The 20,735-nt window shown below is 42.0% G+C and overlaps 2 protein-coding genes and 1 pseudogene across 2 annotated transcripts; all 3 read left to right on the top strand.

The window, feature by feature from the left end:
• The first annotated feature begins 217 nt into the window (after positions 1 to 217).
• LOC100826858 (phosphoglycolate phosphatase 2) lies at positions 218 to 7,086 on the top strand. Its single transcript, XM_010233607.3, has 11 exons — positions 218 to 823; positions 956 to 1,023; positions 2,318 to 2,410; positions 2,487 to 2,558; positions 3,572 to 3,643; positions 4,507 to 4,566; positions 4,652 to 4,704; positions 4,847 to 4,944; positions 5,027 to 5,126; positions 6,542 to 6,645; positions 6,742 to 7,086. Exons 1-11 carry the CDS (start codon positions 745 to 747, stop codon positions 6,840 to 6,842), a joined length of 900 nt encoding a protein of 299 aa, XP_010231909.1. The 5' UTR covers positions 218 to 744; the 3' UTR covers positions 6,843 to 7,086.
• Positions 7,087 to 11,796: 4,710 nt separating this feature from the next.
• On the top strand, positions 11,797 to 15,292 carry LOC100823562 (annotated as a pseudogene).
• Positions 15,293 to 16,455: 1,163 nt separating this feature from the next.
• LOC100823252 (12S seed storage globulin 1) lies at positions 16,456 to 18,413 on the top strand. Its single transcript, XM_010233605.2, has 4 exons — positions 16,456 to 16,780; positions 16,910 to 17,190; positions 17,310 to 17,738; positions 17,840 to 18,413. The coding sequence occupies exons 1-4, from the start codon at positions 16,456 to 16,458 to the stop codon at positions 18,281 to 18,283; spliced, it is 1,479 nt and encodes a 492-aa protein (XP_010231907.1). The 3' UTR covers positions 18,284 to 18,413.
• The last annotated feature ends 2,322 nt before the right edge of the window (positions 18,414 to 20,735 follow it).

Raw genomic sequence — 20,735 nt, 5'->3', positions numbered from 1 at the left:
TCCAACATTTAAGAACGGAACAAGTATTAAAAATAAACTATGTAGGATAACCGGAAAAAAAAATGTGAGGACTGCATTTACCTCTGTCACCACATTTTTCATCCTTGAATTGCCATCAAACATATGTTCTTGGTGCATATATAAGCAAATGAGCAATGGGTATGTTGTCGGTGCATATTATGTATAAGCAAAGCAACCGAGCAATCGGTCCATGGTGACAAGAGAATAGTTGAACACTTTGAATCACAAATGCTTACCGAACGAGCAATCAGTCCACGCATCACCTCGTCATCAATCATCAATGGCGGACAACTTGGCAAACCCAGGGTCATCACGTCGTCAGCTACCGGAGGGCACCAGACCTGGGGGCTGCGACGAGCTGGATCCAGATGTTGCGGGCGGCGGAGACGCCGGATCAGGCCGCCGCCGGGGTCAAGTCTTCAGTGAGCGATGGGTGACCGGGGCGTGGTTCTTGGGGAGAACGAAACCGGGAGAGGCGGCTCGGTGGTGAGGTTCGATGGGAGAAGTGAAGATGCTTGTATTGTGTGCGTGCGGATGCAAGACAAGTCAGCTTCGTTTGGTATCTAATCTCCTCAATAAGAAAGAACATATGTGGGCAACTGGACCTCAAAAGGTAATCAACGGTGAAAGAATACTAGCGGAGGCCGCCCCCTAGTGGGCAACTAGCGGCCGGAGCGCAAAGCAGCAGCCAGGAGCAGGGGCAGTCGAGAAGGAAAGGAAGCCATGGCTGAAGGGCTGCTCACCGCCGACTCAGCGCGATCCCTCGTCGACTCCGTCGACGCCTTCCTCTTGGATTGCGATGGTCTCCTTTCCTGTTTATTACCCCCGCCCCCACTTTCCTTTTCAGTATTTTCGGCTTGGTCCCTGTGCTGCTCTCACTAGTGCATTCCTGTTCCTTGGATTTAGATTTATTTTTCTTCTTCTTCTTCTTTAGGGGTGATTTGGAAGGGGGACGAGCTCATCGACGGGGTCTCGGAGACGCTGGAGTTGCTGCGGAAATTGGTATGCCGCATCGAATCTTCTGGTAGCAAGAACATCGCTCTAGTCATGAAATGGATAGCCAGTTGCCCCCCTTGCCCCCAGAGTCGGTAAAATCATAATTAAAACTGTGCCTCTGCTTCAGGATCAGTCAGTTTTAATACCCACTAGGTAAAATCATAGTTAAGACTGTGCCTCTTGTTTAGGATCAGTCAGTTTTAACATCACGTCAATCTTCCCACGAGAAGAAGTGCTTACTTGTTTAGTAATAGCTTTATTTGTTGATAGTTAATAATTTTTCTCTAATCTCCCTTGCAAATTTGGTTGCCTATAGTTGTCTCAGGGGTTATGTTGAATAGAGGCGGTCAATTATAGCAGGATGGTCAAATAATCTTAACGATGCCAGGTCCTTTCTCTGTTTTCCCATGCATAGTACAAGACCTAGCTGTGGTTACTAAAGTTTTGTTAAAGCATTTAGTTAGCTAGATTGGAAGTCTTAAGATTAAGTTGCATTTGCTCTCATTGTAGTACAGACTTTTGTGGTAAAGACATGTTTGTTAAGATAAAACATACTAGTTTCCATTTCATGGCTATTGGCTAGGGGATGAAATAGCTAATATTTGGGTTTCAATATCTGTTTAGATGCTTCATGAGATGGAAAAAATAAATAGATTTGTATGTTCGTGCCATGTACGGATACATTTTCACTGTTTGCTATGGTACCGACAGCAGTACATAAGTTCCATACATAAATACCATAAGGTAATTACTGAAGAATTAGGTGTGTGTGTCTCTGTGCATGTTTTATGGAGTGAGGAGGGTATGAAAGTGGAGATAGTGGGAGAAGGGGAGGCTGTTTATCTGTCTGAAAAGATAGCAATTTTACATCTTCCACACATTTATCCCCATTGATCCCCGTGACAGATTCAAAGGGATAGCAATTTTACGTCTGCTCTACCACACATTTAACACTTTTCCCCATTCGTCTCCTTGACAGATTTTTTGTAGTACCTACGACTAAATGCATCTCTGTTATATATCAACTGTCAATAAGCTCCTAGATTTGTAACTAATAAAAATGTCTTACCTCCATTTGATCATTAAACATGGTATTGCTTCGATGTTGTCCCGTGTTCTCTCTATGTTCGTCCACATGCTAGTTGAGGAATAGCATAGCATCAATCTTAGCAAAATCAAGTAGTAATCTTCATGACCACTATATGATAATTGGGATAATTTCAAAGTGCATCACTGTATCTAGGTTAGCTCACAAATAAAGACTAAGTAATGGCTCTTTTATTGTGCACACTTACTGCAGGGCAAGAAATTAGTTTTCGTAACAAACAATTCTAGAAAGTCAAGAAGGCAGTATTCAAAGAAATTCAAATCACTTGGGCTTGAAGTTACTGAGGTAGTTCTCTATAAAGCAGATTATTGTGATCATAGTTTCTTTCTTGTATGGTAACAGTTTGTTATTTTGTATGTAGGAAGAGATCTTTACATCGTCATTTGCAGCAGCCATGTTTTTGAAGTTAAATAGTTTCCCTCCAGAAAAGAAGGTGTTGTGAATTATTTTTATATTTGTTTACTTTTTTATTTTTAGCCATTTTTTTCCTTGCATTATATACGCATGATCTGGAATATCTGCCCGTGATTGACTCTGATCAAGAATAGACGTTTTAGACATAGATGCAGTCTCCAACTTGCCACTTTGACCATTAGCTTTTACATGAATATGCTAGCAGAAAATCATAAAAAGTTTATCATGAAAGTTATTCGGAACTAATCTAATGATATCTCTTTGTTAGCTGTGAAAGTACAGACATTTGACTGCATGCTTTGCGCCACACATTTCTGAACGGTGGCAATAGTTACCAACGATAACATCAAGGGAAACATAGAAACACTAACAGAACCATAAATCAGAAACAGTATATACGTGTGGCTTTGTTGGAAGCTTAACAATACAACAGTCGCATGCATGCACTTTAAAATAAGATCGAGAAAGTTATGCCAGACCATGTGGTTGCCACTGTATGCTAGAAGAAAAACTGAAGCACTTACTTGAGCCAATAGTTTTTCCTTCTATGACAAGAATACTGTGTGTACATTGTTTACATCTAGCTGTTTGCTATCCTCCATGTTAAAATGATCAATTTTGCGTTTACTTCTTACAAACAGATAATTTCTAGCTCTTCAATACATCTGGTTTGACTAATAAAAGCATCTCTGATATGATTAAGAGTTGGAATTCTTTAATTCTTTTTTGAGTTTTGCAACAAAAACAAATAACAAGGACATTCATTTACCTTAGCACAAAATTGAAGAATCTTGACCAAATCCAATTATTGGTTCAACTTTATTTGCTGGAAAGCTTACGGTTGGGGGTCCTCTAGTTTAACTGTGATCTCCTTGTTTTTCTTGATACATGTGAATAATGTCTTCTGTTATGTGGGCATTTTACTTGGATGATACTAAATCTATGTTATTTTCTGTAAAATGAAATTTTCATTAGTAGCATGCCTCCTTTTTGACAAATTAAATGCTGATTACTGTTGAAACATCTTTGAAGGTTTATGTTGTTGGTGAGGATGGCATTTTGGACGAGCTCAAGTTAGCAGGTTTTGAATGTTTCGGTGGTCCGGTATGAGATGCTTGGTGTCATACATGTTCTCTAGCCACTTGTTTTCTATTTTTGCTTTGATCCGTTGGCAAGTTTGTGGTTGGGAGTTGTTGTTCATAATTTAACGTGAATGTTAGCTATTGTATTTTTCTTGAGTTTCTGTTCTTAAGTAAAGATGCATCAAGATTGAGAGTTAATATTTACAATATTGAAGTGATGAAATTGATAGTTCTAATGTTGATGAATGGCCGTGTCCTACATGTTCGATGCATGTTGTGAAACATTTGTACGAACTAGCACAGTACCGTGCAGTGTTATGTACTAAAATAAATACACTACATATTGAAATAAAATGTGTATTATTATCTTAGATCATATAATCCATATTTGTTCCCATCTCATTGATTTGTACCTAATTAGCAAGTGATGCAGTCTGAAGGTGTGACGGACCGCCACCATCAACTGAGTCTTTTATAAGAGTAAAGATATAGTGCACAGTTACATGTGACATTTGCTAAATGATTGGACTCTTAAAGGTGTAGCACGCCACTTGGACATGGTTTTCTATATCGATTTCGGATGTGCCACATATGTTCTCTGAAAAAAATTAGGCCAGAAGTTATCACATATTTTATTTTATAACAGCCACAGTTGAACAAATATTCCAAGCAATAGCAAGAGGAGTGTTCCAACTCATTTATCATCATAACTGTTTGTTCTGATATTTTGAATTCCTTCTATCCATCATAAGGGACACCTTTTCCTTTAAAAGCATCATAAGGGATACTTGCTAAAAGCTTAAAAACAAAAATTCCTCTTCCAGAGATAAGTTATATGTTACCTCTGTTTTGCCTTCCCCTTTAACTAATGATATTTTTCTTCAGGAGGATGGCAAGAAAAACATAATGCTGGAGGCAAACTTCTACTTCGACCATGACAAAAGTGTAACAAGATATTTAAATTTTGTACCACATTTAATTTGAGTATGAAAACCACTGTGGTCTAAGATAAATGAAATATCTCTTCCAGGTTGGAGCTGTAATTGTTGGACTTGATCAGCACTTCAACTATTACAAAATGCAGTAAAGTCTCTTATCTTGTTTACTGTTATCTTTTTTGTTTTGCGAGCAGACCAATCTGTTATGACAAATAGCTGTAATTTTGTTATTTTCATGTCAATTGTATTTTTTTTTCTACAAGGGGAACATAATGACGCTCTTGCAGGTATGCAAGCTTGTGTATCCGTGAGAATCCAGGTTGCCTTTTCATTGCGACCAACCGTGATCCTACTGGACATATGACAGCTGCCCAAGAATGGCCAGGTTTTGTTAATCAGAAATGTCATTAATCTATTTTGGGGGGTTTATCCATACTGGTTCATTTCTTGACTACTTAAAGTTACAGGCGCTGGAACTATGGTTGCTGCAGTAAGTTGCTCGGTGCAGAAAGAGCCCATTGTTGTTGGAAAGCCTTCAAGTTTTTTGATGGACTTTCTTTTGAAAAGGTATGCACAGTGCACACATAAGAAAAATAGCATTTGTTGCTCACCAAAAGGGTGTATTGTTAAATAGGGAAATCATAAAGGAATGTAAATGATTGCACACTGACACTGGTTTTGAACAAGTAGATAATAAATACACATTTGGAGAAAGAAATCCATGTAAGCTCAATGAGTGTTTCTAACAACAATCCTCCAAACATCCATGAGACAATATACACTGTCAGGTCCACCCATAGCCTAATAAGGGAGCAGCTTGGAGATCAAGTAACATGGGACCTAAGCCAATTAGAGATAAGGTTAGGATGAATAGGGTTTATTACCTTATGAGTTAAGATTGGTTTGCATTAGTTGAGATTTGTGGCTTAGTGGCTAAGAAGACGTCATGTAGTCCCTATTATCAATGAATGAGAACCAACTAGTAAATGATTTAATCTATACCTCTCATGCCCGGCACCATGTCTGGCATATGCTCTCTCAGAGCCATACCCCCCCCCCCCCCCCACCCCATCGTCACGTTCATCGGTCTTAGGACCCATGTCACATGTTGGGATGTGGAAATGTTAAGACTTTGAGCGGAGGTTGTATTTGTGGTTGATTGGAGGACCAGGCTGGCAGCCTCGCATGCCTGTGGTTGCTGAGAGGGCATAGAAAGGGGTGCCAAGGCACAGACAGCAGAGAGTTTGACAGGAACTTTTTTCTCAAACAGGTTGACAAGAACTCTTTGTTAAACTTAGTGCTAATGGAATAATAAATTGTGTAAACACATATTCATAAGTATTTGTTATAATGGAGCAACAACGTTTTAATTTGCTTCCTTTTAAGTTTAGATAGCTGGCAACATATCTGGTGAAAACACTGATTTGGTGCAAATCTGAAAACTTCAAACCCAGCAGACAAATCAAATGAGAGGTGGGATGCCCTCTAGTCGCATGGACATATTTTGCAGAAACCTGCTGCATATCCTACTCAAGAGAAATGATGAGGAACATACGCAAATCGTAGACAGCATACCAGAGAAGGGCCATTGCTGGCAATTGTCAGAACTCTTCATTTCTTAGTACTGCAGGGGCTTCTGAACTTTTTGCTTGAACACTGTTCCTTATATATAATCTTCCATTTATTAGCAATGAGAGATCTTCTGCACTTTTCCCTTCATTTCTTCAACACAATTTCTTGCACAGTTGCATATATCAGCCAGCTTCATAATGTTCTGAAGTTGACATCTTTATTTCTTGAATGTTTTGTGCTCATTACATTGTATTACACATGAAATAGACACAGATTAAAAGGAAACAGTACGTAATGTTCTGCTCAATCTTTCCACCACATTCATCATCATATTCCTAAATATTTGCGGATGCCAGCGTTCAGACTTATATTTTTTTTGTTTAGAGAGTTACATATAATTCTTGCTGCAGCTTCAATTTGGAAACGTCCAGAATGTGCATGGTTGGTGATAGACTAGACACAGACATACTATTTGGCCAGAATACTGGTTGCAAGACGCTCCTTGTTATGTCTGGTGAGAAACATCTGCTCTTTCCTTATTCGCTGGACAATTTCTTCCTTCTGTTCACTGAAAGTGCTCAAATGCCTTGAACCTATGCTGCATTTGCAGGTGTGACTACCTTGCCAGAACTTCAGGATGCTTCAAATGACATCCATCCAGATCTTTACACGAACTCCTTGTACGATCTCGTTCAGTTACTACAGCAATAGTCTTGGAGCATTGCAGGTGCAGTTTGAGTCTCAACTACATTGCTGGTGCAGTTTGAGTCCTGAGTACATTTCAATTTCAAAACAAAACATATATTCTTCCTAGCATTGTTAAATCTTCAGATTTGACAATGGAATCAACTTGTTAATCTGGAAATGTATAAGTTTGGACAGCTTTGGAATTTGAATGAAGTTTGTGCATCCCATATTCCCATTCAATAATATTGTGCAAGTTTATGATTGATCATAGTTCGCTCTTACAAGGTCAAACTTCCCTAGATCGCATGCCATAAAGGATGGGTGTGAAAATGTTCCTGGGATATGAATTAAAATCTTCATCAACTTCTTTCGGTCACATGGTGGAATGCCTAAGTAGGATAGTTCATTGAGTTATTACTGGTTTTTTGTGTGTTAGAAATTGAGTTATTACTGGTAGTACTGCTCTCAAGCGAGGAAGGAAAGGCCTTTTTTTCCAAGGCCTCCTTACTGCTTACAGTTTGAGGGTTCTGTCTTGAATAGACCAAAGGACTACTAATTCCCGTCTTCCTCGCAATGACTGTTTTGACTCAACTATAGCAATTCTCGTTTGAACAATAGCTTAGCTTAATGTTCAAAGTGCCACGTTGTTATTCGTTGCCAATTAAGTGCAATTTAGCAATTTAATTTAGGGGAAATTTGCTGAAGGACACCTTTATTTTGTGGCCTTGACAAAACACACCGTCGGAATGGGTTTTTGTCCAGTATCATTACAATTTTGTGGACATTTGCTAATACACACTGCATCGATTAAAATTGAGAATTTAACATTTTTACTTGGTCGACGACCATTTTAAATCTGATTTTGAACACTTTTTTTTTCTTTGTACAAATCGATATTTGACATCTACTAGGGTTCGCTGTTGGTTGAGGTGACCATTTGTACCCTGTGTTGCTGCACTCTGCATGAGAGGAAACGGTTCGAACAAAGAGTTTGAAAAATTCTAGACACATTTGCTAAAGGGTAGAATGATAATTCAATGTGAAAAAAAGAGTCAAACTTTCTGTTTTAGACCATACAATGTGTTTTGGCAAATGTCCACGAAATTGTAATGATACTGGACAAAAACACATTCCGGCGATGTGTTTGGACAAAGGCCACGAAATAACGGTGTCCTCCAGCCAATTTTCCCTTTAATTTATCTTGTGCAATTCTTAAGCTATTCCTAGTTATTACTCCCTCCTTTCCAAAATATAAAGACACATTACGTGCACCTAGCCCCGGGTACGTCGTCTCCAAGGCTTCACACAAAATCTTCACTGACAACATATGCATGCTTTTGTAGGGTCAGGCAGAACCGCTGTTGCCTGATGGGAACTTCCCCCATATTGCTATCAATGTCTTCATGTCGCACGACCTCTTAACATTACACCACTGAATCCCCAATCCTTTGCTTGCTGTGCAGTGACAGTACCAATATCCACTAATCGTTGTTTCCAGATACGGTTGCCGGTTGACATCTCTTCTAATTCGTCGATACGAGAAGCAAATTGTTGTGTGGAGGAATCAATATCTCGACATAAGCCAAGAGGCAGATCTTGTGCCACTCCACCAGGTCGTATGAAACTGGCATGCATCCTGGCTCCCGGGACTCTTTCATAGAATTCCAACAATTTCTCCCGCTCCTCAAAGGCCCAAAGGAACGGAGTCAACAATATAAAACTTTGACTACTATACGACAAAATATATGAATTGAGCATGTGAAAGTAATGTCATTGTATTTGTCTTGCAAAATACTTGTATCCATGTATTTTTTTTACTGACTTTATAAATATATGTAAATACAAAATATAGTCAAAGTTGTAGATCACTTAAATGATGTGCCATATGTTTTGGAAAAGAGGAAGTACCAATTAGGCCCTGCTTGGATTTATTTATTTTTGTGTGGGAGGGGCTGTAATTTAGCTCAATTCTCCCACAAAAAATACAACAATCCAACCCTTACTCTAATATTAGAGAGCGTCTTTAATTTCGTCTAATATTACAAATTCCGTTTCAGAAAATGAGCATCGTAGTGCTGCTTGTGTCGTCGATTCCAACCAGGCGATTCGTTTTGGGGCGCGCTACGCGTCTGTCGAGCGATCGGATTCTCCGATCCGCCGCCCGGCGAGCCGTCCGATTTACATTGGTTTGACCGTCAGATCAAAGGCGCGTCCACACGCAGACTATTTTCTCGTTTCGGTCGGGCCAGCGAGCTGCTACGTCGGTCGCGCTGCGGCGCGTCTGCGTTATACACGAGGAGATGCCTATTCTGGCGGCATGTTTTGGTTTGGTTGATTACTATAGAACTCTACGGTCCGGCTACCAGTACGCATGGAAGTTGCATGCGTGGATCAGTTGCTAGCAGACATGAATTGATCACTCAAAACTCATCGCAATATGGAGTATTTGCACCATCGAAATATTTTCCCACTACATACCTACCTAGAATCAATGCAGCATAATCATCTTTGTAGCATCAAAAACTCATCGCAGAATTGGTCACTCAAAAATCTCGTGGCAACATAAAAAAAATCCGCATGCAACACTTGCAGCATCAAAAACTCATCACAAGATTTGTCACTCAAAATCTCATGGCAACATCAAAAAATCCGCATGCTAACACTTGCAGCATGAAAAACTCATTGCAACATCAGAAAGGCCGCACGTAGCACTTGCAACATCAAAAACTCATCGCAATATTGGTCTCTCAAAGACTCGTCTCAACATCAGAATTCCCACACGCGATATTTGCATCATCAAAAACTCATTGCAACATAAAAAATTCCGCATGCAACACTTGCAACCTCGAAAACTCATCGTAGTCTCTCAAAGACTCATCCCAACATAAAAAATCCTGCACGGACCACTTGCAGCATCAAAAACTAATCTTAACATTGGTCTCTCAAAGACTCAACGCAACATTAAAAAAAAAATCCCGCATTGCAACACAAAACTCATGGCAACATAATTCCCACTTGCAGCATACAAAAGTCATCACAACATTAAAAATCCCGCATGAAGCATTTGTAACATCGAAATAAACTGCCCCGCAACATACATGTAAAAACACTATTTGCAACATTAGACAAAATAAAAATGCACTACCAGATGTTGCCGGCTCCCGCGGCATCCATGGGCACAGGGACGTGTTGAGGGAGGTGCTTCTCCTCCGACACCGGTGGCTCTAGTGGAGGAAGGCTGTGGTCTCATCAGGCGGCTCCCGCATTGTGATGCGGAAGATGGGCGGCAAGCAGCGGATAGGAGCATATGCTCAAAATCATTGCAACATATCACTCATGTGTATACAACAAAATATATAATAGTTCACAACATGTTGAATCACCCTACATCAGAGATACATCAAAATTGCTAACATCTTGATATCGTCGTCTGAGCCACCGACCTCACCACAGATGGCGATTTCGACCTGCCTAAGCCCGCATGCCGCCAAAATTGGATGACCCACACCTGATCGTCGTTTCACGCCAGAGATACACAATGAAGAAGTGATGGCAGAGGAACACAACCACACAACTATAAAAGTACACCACCTTGCTGGCATTTGATCCAAACTCTCATAAGTTGAGACGTGTTAAATTTGACAACCTCCGGCCAGGCATGCAGTACAAAGCTCTCCTAGCTCCCAACACGCTTTGTTTGCTAGTTAATGGAGAAAGCTATTACTCGTTCCGTTTCATAAAGATTGGTGCGGATTTGAACTAGCTCTAGCTCTAGTACAAAACCGTGCCAATTTTTATGAAACGGAGTGAGTACCATGAATTCGTGGAAGGAAATAACGAAAGGGCGTCTAGCTAGTGGGCACAGCGCGAAGAGATTATTAAGTGAACGGGAGATGGCAACGACAACTACGCCCTGGGCGGCAGGGCGCTAACTCGCAATCGATCAGAGGGGCGTAAGCGCAGGCATGATTGTCAATCAGACGGCGCTGCGCGCGGCCGACGCGCGCGTCTGATCGGTCGGGTGATCACAAACGTTTTCCATTCGGTTTCCCTTGAGCGATTGTTTTCCCAGGCGAGCGACTTTTCCCTCGAGCGAATGAGCACGATCCTCGGGCTAGGCTTTGTGGGCTGCTTGACTTCATATTTTTCTTTTCACGACTATGATGGGTCAGTGATGTCTCATGTCGACCTCGTCGTTGCCATGGCCGATAGAATTGCAAGCTGGCTAGACGCCTAGACTAGGGCCGAGTCTGCATGGAGTCTGCCATGGCCGATGGTTGCGATGCATGCGGCTCCCTTAGTGTCCCAAGGGAATCTTGCCACTAACAGTAGACGGTTGATGTCGACATATGCCCAAGATTGTGGACGGAGACCGCTTCAGAGTAGTTGCAAGTGGCTCCTACAGAGCTAGGGCGTTGCACATTTGCCATACTGACGCCGTCATCACTTTGACTGGTGGACCCATCCTCAGTTTGGTGTCAATTCACATTCAAGTGTAAGATGAGTCCTTTGAACAACAACTAACCACAAAACTAGTGGATTTTAAGAAAAGAAAAGGTACTCACTCCTTCCATAAAAAGTGTAGCTTATTTTGTACTAAGTTAATATTCTCTCTGATACTAAATTCTTGACTCAAATTTAGCCAAATATGGATGTATCTATTCTTAAAAAACGTCTACATACATGTAATATTTCGATAACAATTTATGATCGGAGTGAAATTTTGTACTAAGGTGGATGATACTTTTTATGGATCGGATGGAGTAATTTTTTATGTTGGTTATGTTAAGTGACTCACTCAAATGTGATGTTTTTTTTAATCTGCTCTTAAATCAAACCCAACGGCTGTTTCAAAATTCGAAAATGTTTCACCCGAGGCGTAGGCTGTACGCAGCACTCATTCTTTGAGAGCCAAGCGCCCAAGCATACAAAAAGCAAAACAAAGACCTTTGTCCGTCCTGCATTTTACATCCCTCTCCAGAAGGTGTTCTCCCGAACCCTTGTCCTCCACCCCCAGTCCACCACCCTTGTCCTCCACCACCACCACCGCCCGCCGCCGATGGCGGGGAAGACCGTGAAGAAGAGAGGCAAGACCAAAACCGAAACCAAAGCTCCCCCTTCCACTAGCTCGCCAACCTCGGTTTTGCCACCACCACCACTGCCGTTGGAGCCGCAGGAGGCGATGGTGGCGGCAGTCGACGTCGACGTCCTCCCCCGGCCCACGTCGCCTCTCCCACGTCGATCTCCTCCGCGCCGCCATCGCTTGCCACCGCTGGCGCCGCGTTGCCGCCCGTGTCCTCCCCCGCTCTCCTCCCCTCCTCGGCTACTTCTTCCACCCAACGAAACCCCACCCCGGACCGGGCTTCGAGCAAATGGGACAAACCCACTACGATCCCGTGTTCGCTCCGCTCGACGCCGCCTCCCCGCGCCTCTCCGTCGACTTCGCCCGGACATCTCCCGCTTCCGCCTCTACGACTGCCACCAAGGCCTCCTGCTCCTCGAGCCAACCGTGAAGGTCCCCAAGTCGATCCTCCCTCGCCTCCTCGTCCTCGACCCGGCCACCCACCGCCGCGTGCTCCTTCCGCCGCCGCCGCGCGACACCGTGCCCGACGATCATCGCTGGCGCCGCTCCAGGTACTACGTCGGCTCCGCGCTGCTCTCCCGGGCGCACCCGAGCAACCTCTCCTTCGAAGCCGTCTGCTTCGCCATCGACGACGGGCACCCGCGCGCCTGGGTCGCGTCCGTGGACAACGGCGAGTGCTGCTGGCGCGCGCTCCCGCGAGACAAGGGGGTCCTGGTCAGTTTCGATCCCTGGGGTTTCGAGCGCCGCTGCGTCCACGCCGCCGGGAAGATGTACTGGCACATCTGCAACTCTGGTCGCATGCTCCAGCTGGACCCTTCCACGCTGCACTTCTCCTACCTGCTGGCGCCGGCCCTGCTGGGTGACCACTTCTGCAAGTACCGCATCGGGGAGATGCCGGATCGGCGGCTCTGTATCGCCACCGTGGAGGACCAGGTGATGCAGCTCTGGGTTCGCGGGGAGACCGGGTGGGGGTGGAGCGACAACGGGTGGGTTCTGGAGAGGGAGATGAATCTGGTCAAGGTGTTCGACACGGTGCCAGGCCTGCCCAGGGACACGGTGAGCAGGATCAAGAGCATCATGCTCAGCAACATTGACGCAGGGCGCACAGGGAGGCTGTTCATCCAGATGTGCACATACGGCCACTACTCGTTCGATCCCCAGACCCGCAAGCTGGAGCGCCTGGTGACAAAAAGTGGCAAGGAGTACGGGAACCGTATCTTGGCCTACTTCCTGTCATGGCCGCCAGCGTTCCTCGCTCAAGAGGACTGACAACAACTTTGCGGTAATTTCTAAGATCATCCTCCCCTTCATGCTATTTTTTATCCGTGCTGTTGCTTGATAAGATGCTTGATTGATGAGATCAAACTTTCTATGTGCTTGTGCTGACTAGTCTGTTTTACGTGTATCTAATTAAGCTTATGAGTGCATTAACTTTAGTAAGGTAGTGGCGTACATAGCACACGCATATCCATTTGTTTCTGGAATATCTGTAAGGTTCTAAGGATGTTTTTCCTATGTGAATTTGTTTGCACAAAGCCATGAGAAACGTCAAGTTATTACTCTTCCAAAATACAATTCTGGTTTAACAGTTACTATCAGTCTTTTCAGTTCTCGTTGGATAGGGATAATATATTTTGTGGTACAAGAGCTAAACTGCTTCCTTTCTTTGTATCTACACGTGTTCATGATCATCCAGTCATGATCTGTTGTATTTCACATTCTGTGGCTTGCCAATTATAGCTCCTGAATAACTATTGATATTGGTGTACATTAACTTGGTAGCACTTTCTGAATGAAGTTTGACTTTGTCATAGTACCATATCTCATGCATCATGGTGATCTCACAACCCTTACTTAGCATGCGAGTTAATTTTGCACCAAGGCCATAATGTTTGTTTATCTCGGCAAGCCTTTTTTATTACTATTATTGTATTGAGCCTTAGCATCACAGACACACATGTTCTTGTTTTATGTTGCCATAAATAACTTTTAGGTGATCTTTTGAATTCCAAACATGTTGCTAATTGAATTGAAGATATATGCTATGCGTGTTTCCCAGGAATTCACTATGGGTCTGCTATGTTTTGTTGAAAAACTGAATAACTAGACATTTTAGCTCTTTTGTAGGTACTATAGTTTAAAAAATAACCGCTCCAACGGTGTCACTTGCATGGTTGTTGAACTTATATTTACTACCGCAGTTTTGACTTCTAAGCTATATAGCATATGTGTGGAACCATGAGGTTGATATACATGAAATCTTTAAAATTGTAGCTGGTATATATAATCAGCATGTTTTATGCTCGCAACAAGAATATAAGCTCTTCCTTTTGTGAACAATACCTACACGTAGGATATATATATATATATATATATATATATATATATAATATTTAAAATCTTTTGAAGCATGCATATCATAATTTGTTTCAAGAAGAAATATTTTCACTTTGCATGGTCTTTAACTCCAAGGGTGAAGGAAACAAAGTTGCCCCTTGTTATGCAATTTGACCTAGCAATGAACAGATTTTGGTGGTGGGTTGGTTGAAGGTGCTTATGTTCACTAAAAGTTTAGTAGTGCGGTAGTGCCACAACCAATGTCCCTTAATTTCCTTTCTCTTATCTTTACAGTTAAACAAGGATGTCATTGTGCTTTCGTTTTATTTTTCTTTTCACTTTGGCCATTAGATGGTGAAGAAAATCCGCAAGGATACTATTGGTGTCCGCATGATCATTTATGTTTCATCATATCATTACTGTTTAAGTACAATGTAATCTTTCATTACATGAAATGAGTAATAATGAGTAGATGCCCATGCTATTTACATATTTTGTCTTGGGACCTTGAGTTTAGTGGATACCCTGTTTTTGGAAATTCTGATTTTATAACAATTCATCTAAACTTCTTGTCTTTCAAATAACTCTGCAATTGAAGATATTGTATCGAAAGGGTTAGTAATTTTGGTGAGTTCTAGACACCAACCCCTAAAAAAAGGTTCTAAAACCATGTACAGACATGGGTTTAATGTTCCGGCCACAATTTTTGACCAATCTGTGTTCACAAAAATTATTTATGTTTGATTCACTGCAAATTTGAAGATGATTATTCTGTCTTTCCTATGATTCAGGGTGGTGACTACTGAGATCAGCTCAAGTCCTTTCATGTCGTCTCACTACTGCTTTGTTGGATCTCAGCTTCATTCGTGCACTCTAAGAAGCTTTACCTTGTTCTGTATGAGACTGTTTAGCAATGCTTTTGAAGAAACTGTTTAGCAATGTTGACGCCATGATATGTCTAAGCAAACCTTCAGACTAGATGCCGTTCTGGATTCAGCTTATGTTGATTTCACATGGTTGCGCGCGAGTAACAAGGCTTACTGCATTTTGAGTATGATATTTTTGTCACATGGATCATTCGTTGGTAATTTCTGTGTCCTGCGGTGCTCAAACTGATAACTTGAATTCGTATGCGTAGCAACAGCTCAACTTCTTGAATATGTGTAGTCCTTGTAGCTTATCTTACTTGCAGTGCATCGCCATTTGCCTTGTCTTGTCCAGACATTAGTAACGCGCAATCTGCAAATTGAAGAACATGCAGTAAACCACTTTTACAGAAAGCCTGAAATAGACGGTTTAGAGTTTAGACTAAAGATCACAGACCAACAGTAGCATGAAGCATGTCCTTGAGTTTTGAAAATTTGGTCTAGCTGTAACTTTGCCTGCGAAAAGCCGTCCGTATGCTGTAAAGCGCGGGAGGCAGAGCATGTGAAGCTGCATTCTTTGTCTCTGTCTCTCTGCGAGCACTTGCGAAGCCGTCCGTACGCTGTAAGTGTAGCTTTGTTGCTTACGACTAGATAGACCTGCTACTTTGATAACCTCCAGAGCTGAGAAAAAGTAAAAGCTTTTCTTCCTTGTCTTCATGCTGCAGGACTGAAAACACCAGGCAGGCAGGCGGGATCTGTGCATGCTGCAAGGATGGATGGAGTTGTCCAACGGCGAGGTTGATGGTGTATACTATATCAGGAATGTATCTTTCAACACTATACGGGTGAAAAGAAAATCCGAATAACTTCCACGGACACGAGCATGCCAAAATCAAATTCCTACGGTGGTTCTGCCTGTGCGAGTTCTAGGAAACATGCGGCCGATGTGACTTAGCCCCGTATAAGCATACTTGTTTTCTCTAATTATTTGAACTATGGACCCGCATGTGTACGGAGACTTGGTCGGCAAAAAAGACCCTGAAATTCTGCATAGGCCAATGCCCTCCCGGTCTACCCACCGGAACCGTCCATGGTATCTAGAAAAAAAAAGGTCGTGCAAACTTGCAAGAGAAGTTTGTATATGTAGGTGGAGAAAGAAACACTAACTTGTGAGACAAAACTATATCTATTCACCTTTTTAGATCAGTTCTGAGTCATCATAGTTATCTTTTTATCTATGTTAACAAAGCTTGTCTGAGCATGGATCCTAAAGCACTTTCCATGGCTATAAAAGCAACTCACATCCACAACATTAGCATCAACCAAGGTTCTCTTATCGATTCAAACAATCATGGCACATACAAGTTTCTCATCGTTTTTGTCTTATTTTTGCCTTTTCCTCTTGTTCCATGGCTCCATGGCTCAGGTCCTTGGACAAGTGTCCACATGGCAAAGCTCTCGGCAAGGAGGTTCTAGAGATTGCAGTTTTGATAGGCTGCAAGCAATTGAACCGGTTACACAAGTCAGGTCACAAGCTGGTCTGACGGAGTATTTTGATGAGCAAAATGAGCAATTTCGTTGTGCTGGCGTATTTGTCATACGTCGTGTTATCGAGCCTCGAGGCCTTTTATTACCTCGATACCACAACACCCCCGGCTTAGTCTACATCCTCCAAGGTTTGAGTTCAATTATTGAATTGTTTAGTTGCGATGCCATACCATATTTGGGGTTTGTATATATATGTGCCTAATGCTATGACAGCATCCGCAAGCCTACTAATATTGACACGACATGCTTTCTTGTAGGTAACGGTTTTGTAGGACTGACTTTTCCGGGGTGTCCAGAGACTTTCCGGGAGCAGTTTCAACAATTCAGGCAAACCCAATCTACCTTGGGTCAAAGCCAATGCCAAAGCCAAAAGTTGGGAGATGTGCACCAGAGAGTACACCAGTTTACACAAGGAGATGTTGTTGCACTACCAACCGGTGTTGCGCATTGGATCTACAATGGTGGTGATGCACCGGTTGTAATTGTCTATGTTTTTGATGTAAACAACAATGCTAACCAGCTTGAACCTAGACAAAAGGTAACAACTACATGCGGTACACATGTTGTTTTTTCACTCAATTCAAATGCAAGGTTTCAAGTAATTCTATGTTGTATAATATTACTCAGTTTTTTCACTTGACCAATTTGTACTTGCAGGAGTTTTTGTTGGGCGGAAACTACAACGGAGTGCTACAATATGGACAGAACATATTCAGTGGTTTCAACGCCCAATTGCTTAGCCAAGCCTTTGGTATCAATGAACAAACATCACAAAGAATTCAGAATCAAAATGACGGAAGAGGTGACATAATTCGCGTGGACAATGGTCTTCAATTTTTGAAACCCGTCGTTACCCAACAACAGCCGGAACAACCCTTCATGCCAATTCAACATCAGACGGGGCAATCAAGTCGCAACGGTTTGGAGGAGAACTTCTGTTCACTCGAGCCAAGGCAAAACATTGAGGATCCCAACCGTGCCGACACATACAACCCACGTGCTGGCAGTATCACACGCCTCAACGGTCAAAATTTCCCAATCCTTAACCTCGTGCAAATGAGTGCTACGAGGGTAAATCTTCAGAAGGTATATATGATGTTACAATTTGGTTCTTTACTATGGCTACATATTTTAAACTTGATAGCACAAATATTAACATGATCTATACAAATTTACCGTGATTGCAGAATGCAATTCTTTCACCATTCTGGAACATTAATGCTCATAGTGTGGTGTATGTGATCCAAGGACATGCTTTGGTTCAGGTTGTTAACAATCAAGGCCACAATGTGTTCAATGGACTTCTTCATCGAGGGCAGCTGTTAATCATACCACAAAACTATGTCGTTTTAAAGAAGGCAGAGAGTGAAGGATACCAGTATATCGCTTTCAAGACCAATGCAAACTCCATGGTTAGTCACATTGCAGGAAAGAACTCCATCTTGCGTGCCTTGCCCGTCGATGTCATCGCCAACGCGTACCGCATCTCTAGGCAGGAAGCCCAAAACCTTAAAAATAACAGGGGAGAAGAGACTGGTGTGTTGACTCCAAATTTTTCTCAAAGCACCTGCCAGAGTTACCAAACCGAAGACGTTCAGTCTCTTCGACCAATGAGCCATTGGAGTGAATGAGTTGCTATGATAACTACTAGAGTGAAATAAAAACATCACAAGTGTGTAACACTTGGTGGTTCTCTAGATCGGTCAATGTCATCTCAATAAAGAAAGTTCATTTTGTTAATTTCTCTGCCGTGTGAATTACTATACTGCGATTTTTTGGTCTAATTCATCGATCACTACCGCTACCTGCTCCCCCTTGCTCCTTCACGGTTTTTACGAACTCTCTCTCACTTTTGGCATGTTGTTACAAGCGTGTGGGTAGCCATTATGTAGAGCATCCACGTGCATGTCAGCTGTCAGCGGGCCTTCCGCAAAAGTAATTTGTGAGTGTATTGCAAGATTTATCATTATAAATACGTAAAAATATTGATATTTTTTTATGTTGGGCCAAATAACTAATTGCACTGCATGAAAGATGCAAACTCACGTGCATGTTTCAATTTTAATTAGATGACAATCACATACCGAATATTACGTGAGTGTATTTAATTGTAGTACTCAACTATATATAATAGAATGATCTATAATTATGTGATCTATAATACCTACGCATATATCTAGACGTGTTTCATTATTCGGATACATATATTTATAAGCTACGACAATCAATATGATCGGAAAGAGTAGCCTGAGAGAAACTGAGCGAGAGCAGGTCAGACGAAGTCGTGTATGGTAGTTTATATAGTGTAAACTTGTGTAGAGACGGAGGGGGTGCCCAACACAGCACCAGCACCTCACGGTGGTCTACTCTGCACATGCATGTCTGCTGCTCTGCTGCTGCAAACTGCAGCAACCTGCGACCTGCGACCTGCAACTCTGCAAGGATAGAGGAACCGGTGGATCGGAGATGGGCAGGTTGTGGGGCTCTCCAACTCTCTTTGTTCCGGAAATGGTGTGCCATCGGTGGCATTTGCACCCGTCATGGTGTCACATGTTTGCTTCTTCCACTCTGTCTCTCTCTAATCTATTATATTTAAATTAGAGGTTGGGATTAATAGTCTGACTACTTGACAATTTTTTCCCTTCTTTTTTTCTCTCCCTCCCATTTTTAATTATATCTTGGTACATGACATGTTTTTAAATACATATTTAGTACATTATGGTGAATGAACGGTACCTTACTAGTTTTCAAAAACCTCATGTACATAAGTACATCGTATGGTACATCACAGGTACCTTATTGGTTTTGAAGTACCTCGTGTACATGTACTTATGAGATGAGTATAACGTATGGTACATCACATTTATAAAAAAAACACAGTACATGGCAGATACATGACGAATACATCAAGATACATCACAGATACATGAAGATATACGCCAAGTGCATTAATGTACATCACAGATACCTAAGTATTTCATCAATTCTCAATCATAAGAATCAGTAATCAATGGATCAAAGAGTTAGAAAGAAGAAATCGAAGAGAAGAACTCGGATTCAACTTTAAATTCAACAAAAGCCTTGTAGTCGAATTCGACAGATCCACGGGCTACCTCAGGCGCTTCAAGGACAGCGCAAGGAATCGAAGCGGGGGCAGCCTCGGCCAGGATGGACAGCCCCCAGCACAGCCGGGAGAGCCTCCCCAGCAAAGGAGGAAGAGCCGGAGGTGGCCAAGCTCAGGAGGTGATGGGCTGGACATGTGCGAGAGAGAGAGAGAGAGCAGAGGGACGGGAGAGAGAAAGACAGGAGATGGACTCGTGGGAAAGATGGGATCTGAGGGTAGAGAGAGAAAGGAGATTAATTAAGAGAGAATTAAGAAAAGGTCGGACCGTGGGTGGACAGGTGTGTGGTGAATACAGTGGGTGCAAATGCCAGCACGGTCACCTGAGGTTTTTTCTGTTGCGAGCGTGGGGTTGGGCAATGGGAGCTGGTTTCCAAGAACTACCGACCATCTCTTTACCAACTGCTCCACAAGCAACCAAAAAATTTGAATTGTTGAGAAATGTTTGTTTTATGCCGCCTCCGTCTAACAATTTTATTTACGACTTCAACCAACAAATTTCATTAATATATGACTAATTTGATTAAACTCATAACCATAAATAAGTAATTTAGAATACCAAAAATAGAAATTACTAGTTATTATCCTGTTTGTTGCTGCAGAAAAATAAAATATGAGTAGAATACACAATATGTTATTATGTACGCACGAAGATATGACATATTACTCTTCTCTCTTTTCGCCAACCTCTTGGCTCCAATACTATAATCACATCTTTCTGTCGTATTGCATGATGGTGATGGACGACACCACATTAACGTTATATAATGAAAAAATACTCCCTCCGTTCCATATTAAGTGCCGAAATATTAGATGTATCTAAACATTTTTAGGTATAGATACATTCATATTTGGGCAAATTTGAGTCACTTAATATGAGACGGAGGGAGCATGACAAATGCAATATTCATCCAAATCAGCAATGGAAGTGAAAATACAACGAGGCTTTCAATAATTTATCA

Source organism: Brachypodium distachyon, chromosome 2 (genome assembly GCF_000005505.3).
Source record: "Brachypodium distachyon strain Bd21 chromosome 2, Brachypodium_distachyon_v3.0, whole genome shotgun sequence".
NCBI lineage: Eukaryota > Viridiplantae > Streptophyta > Magnoliopsida > Poales > Poaceae > Brachypodium > Brachypodium distachyon.
The sequence above is the reverse complement of the archived record's forward strand: the minus strand, read 5'-3'. Positions and strand labels throughout refer to the sequence as shown.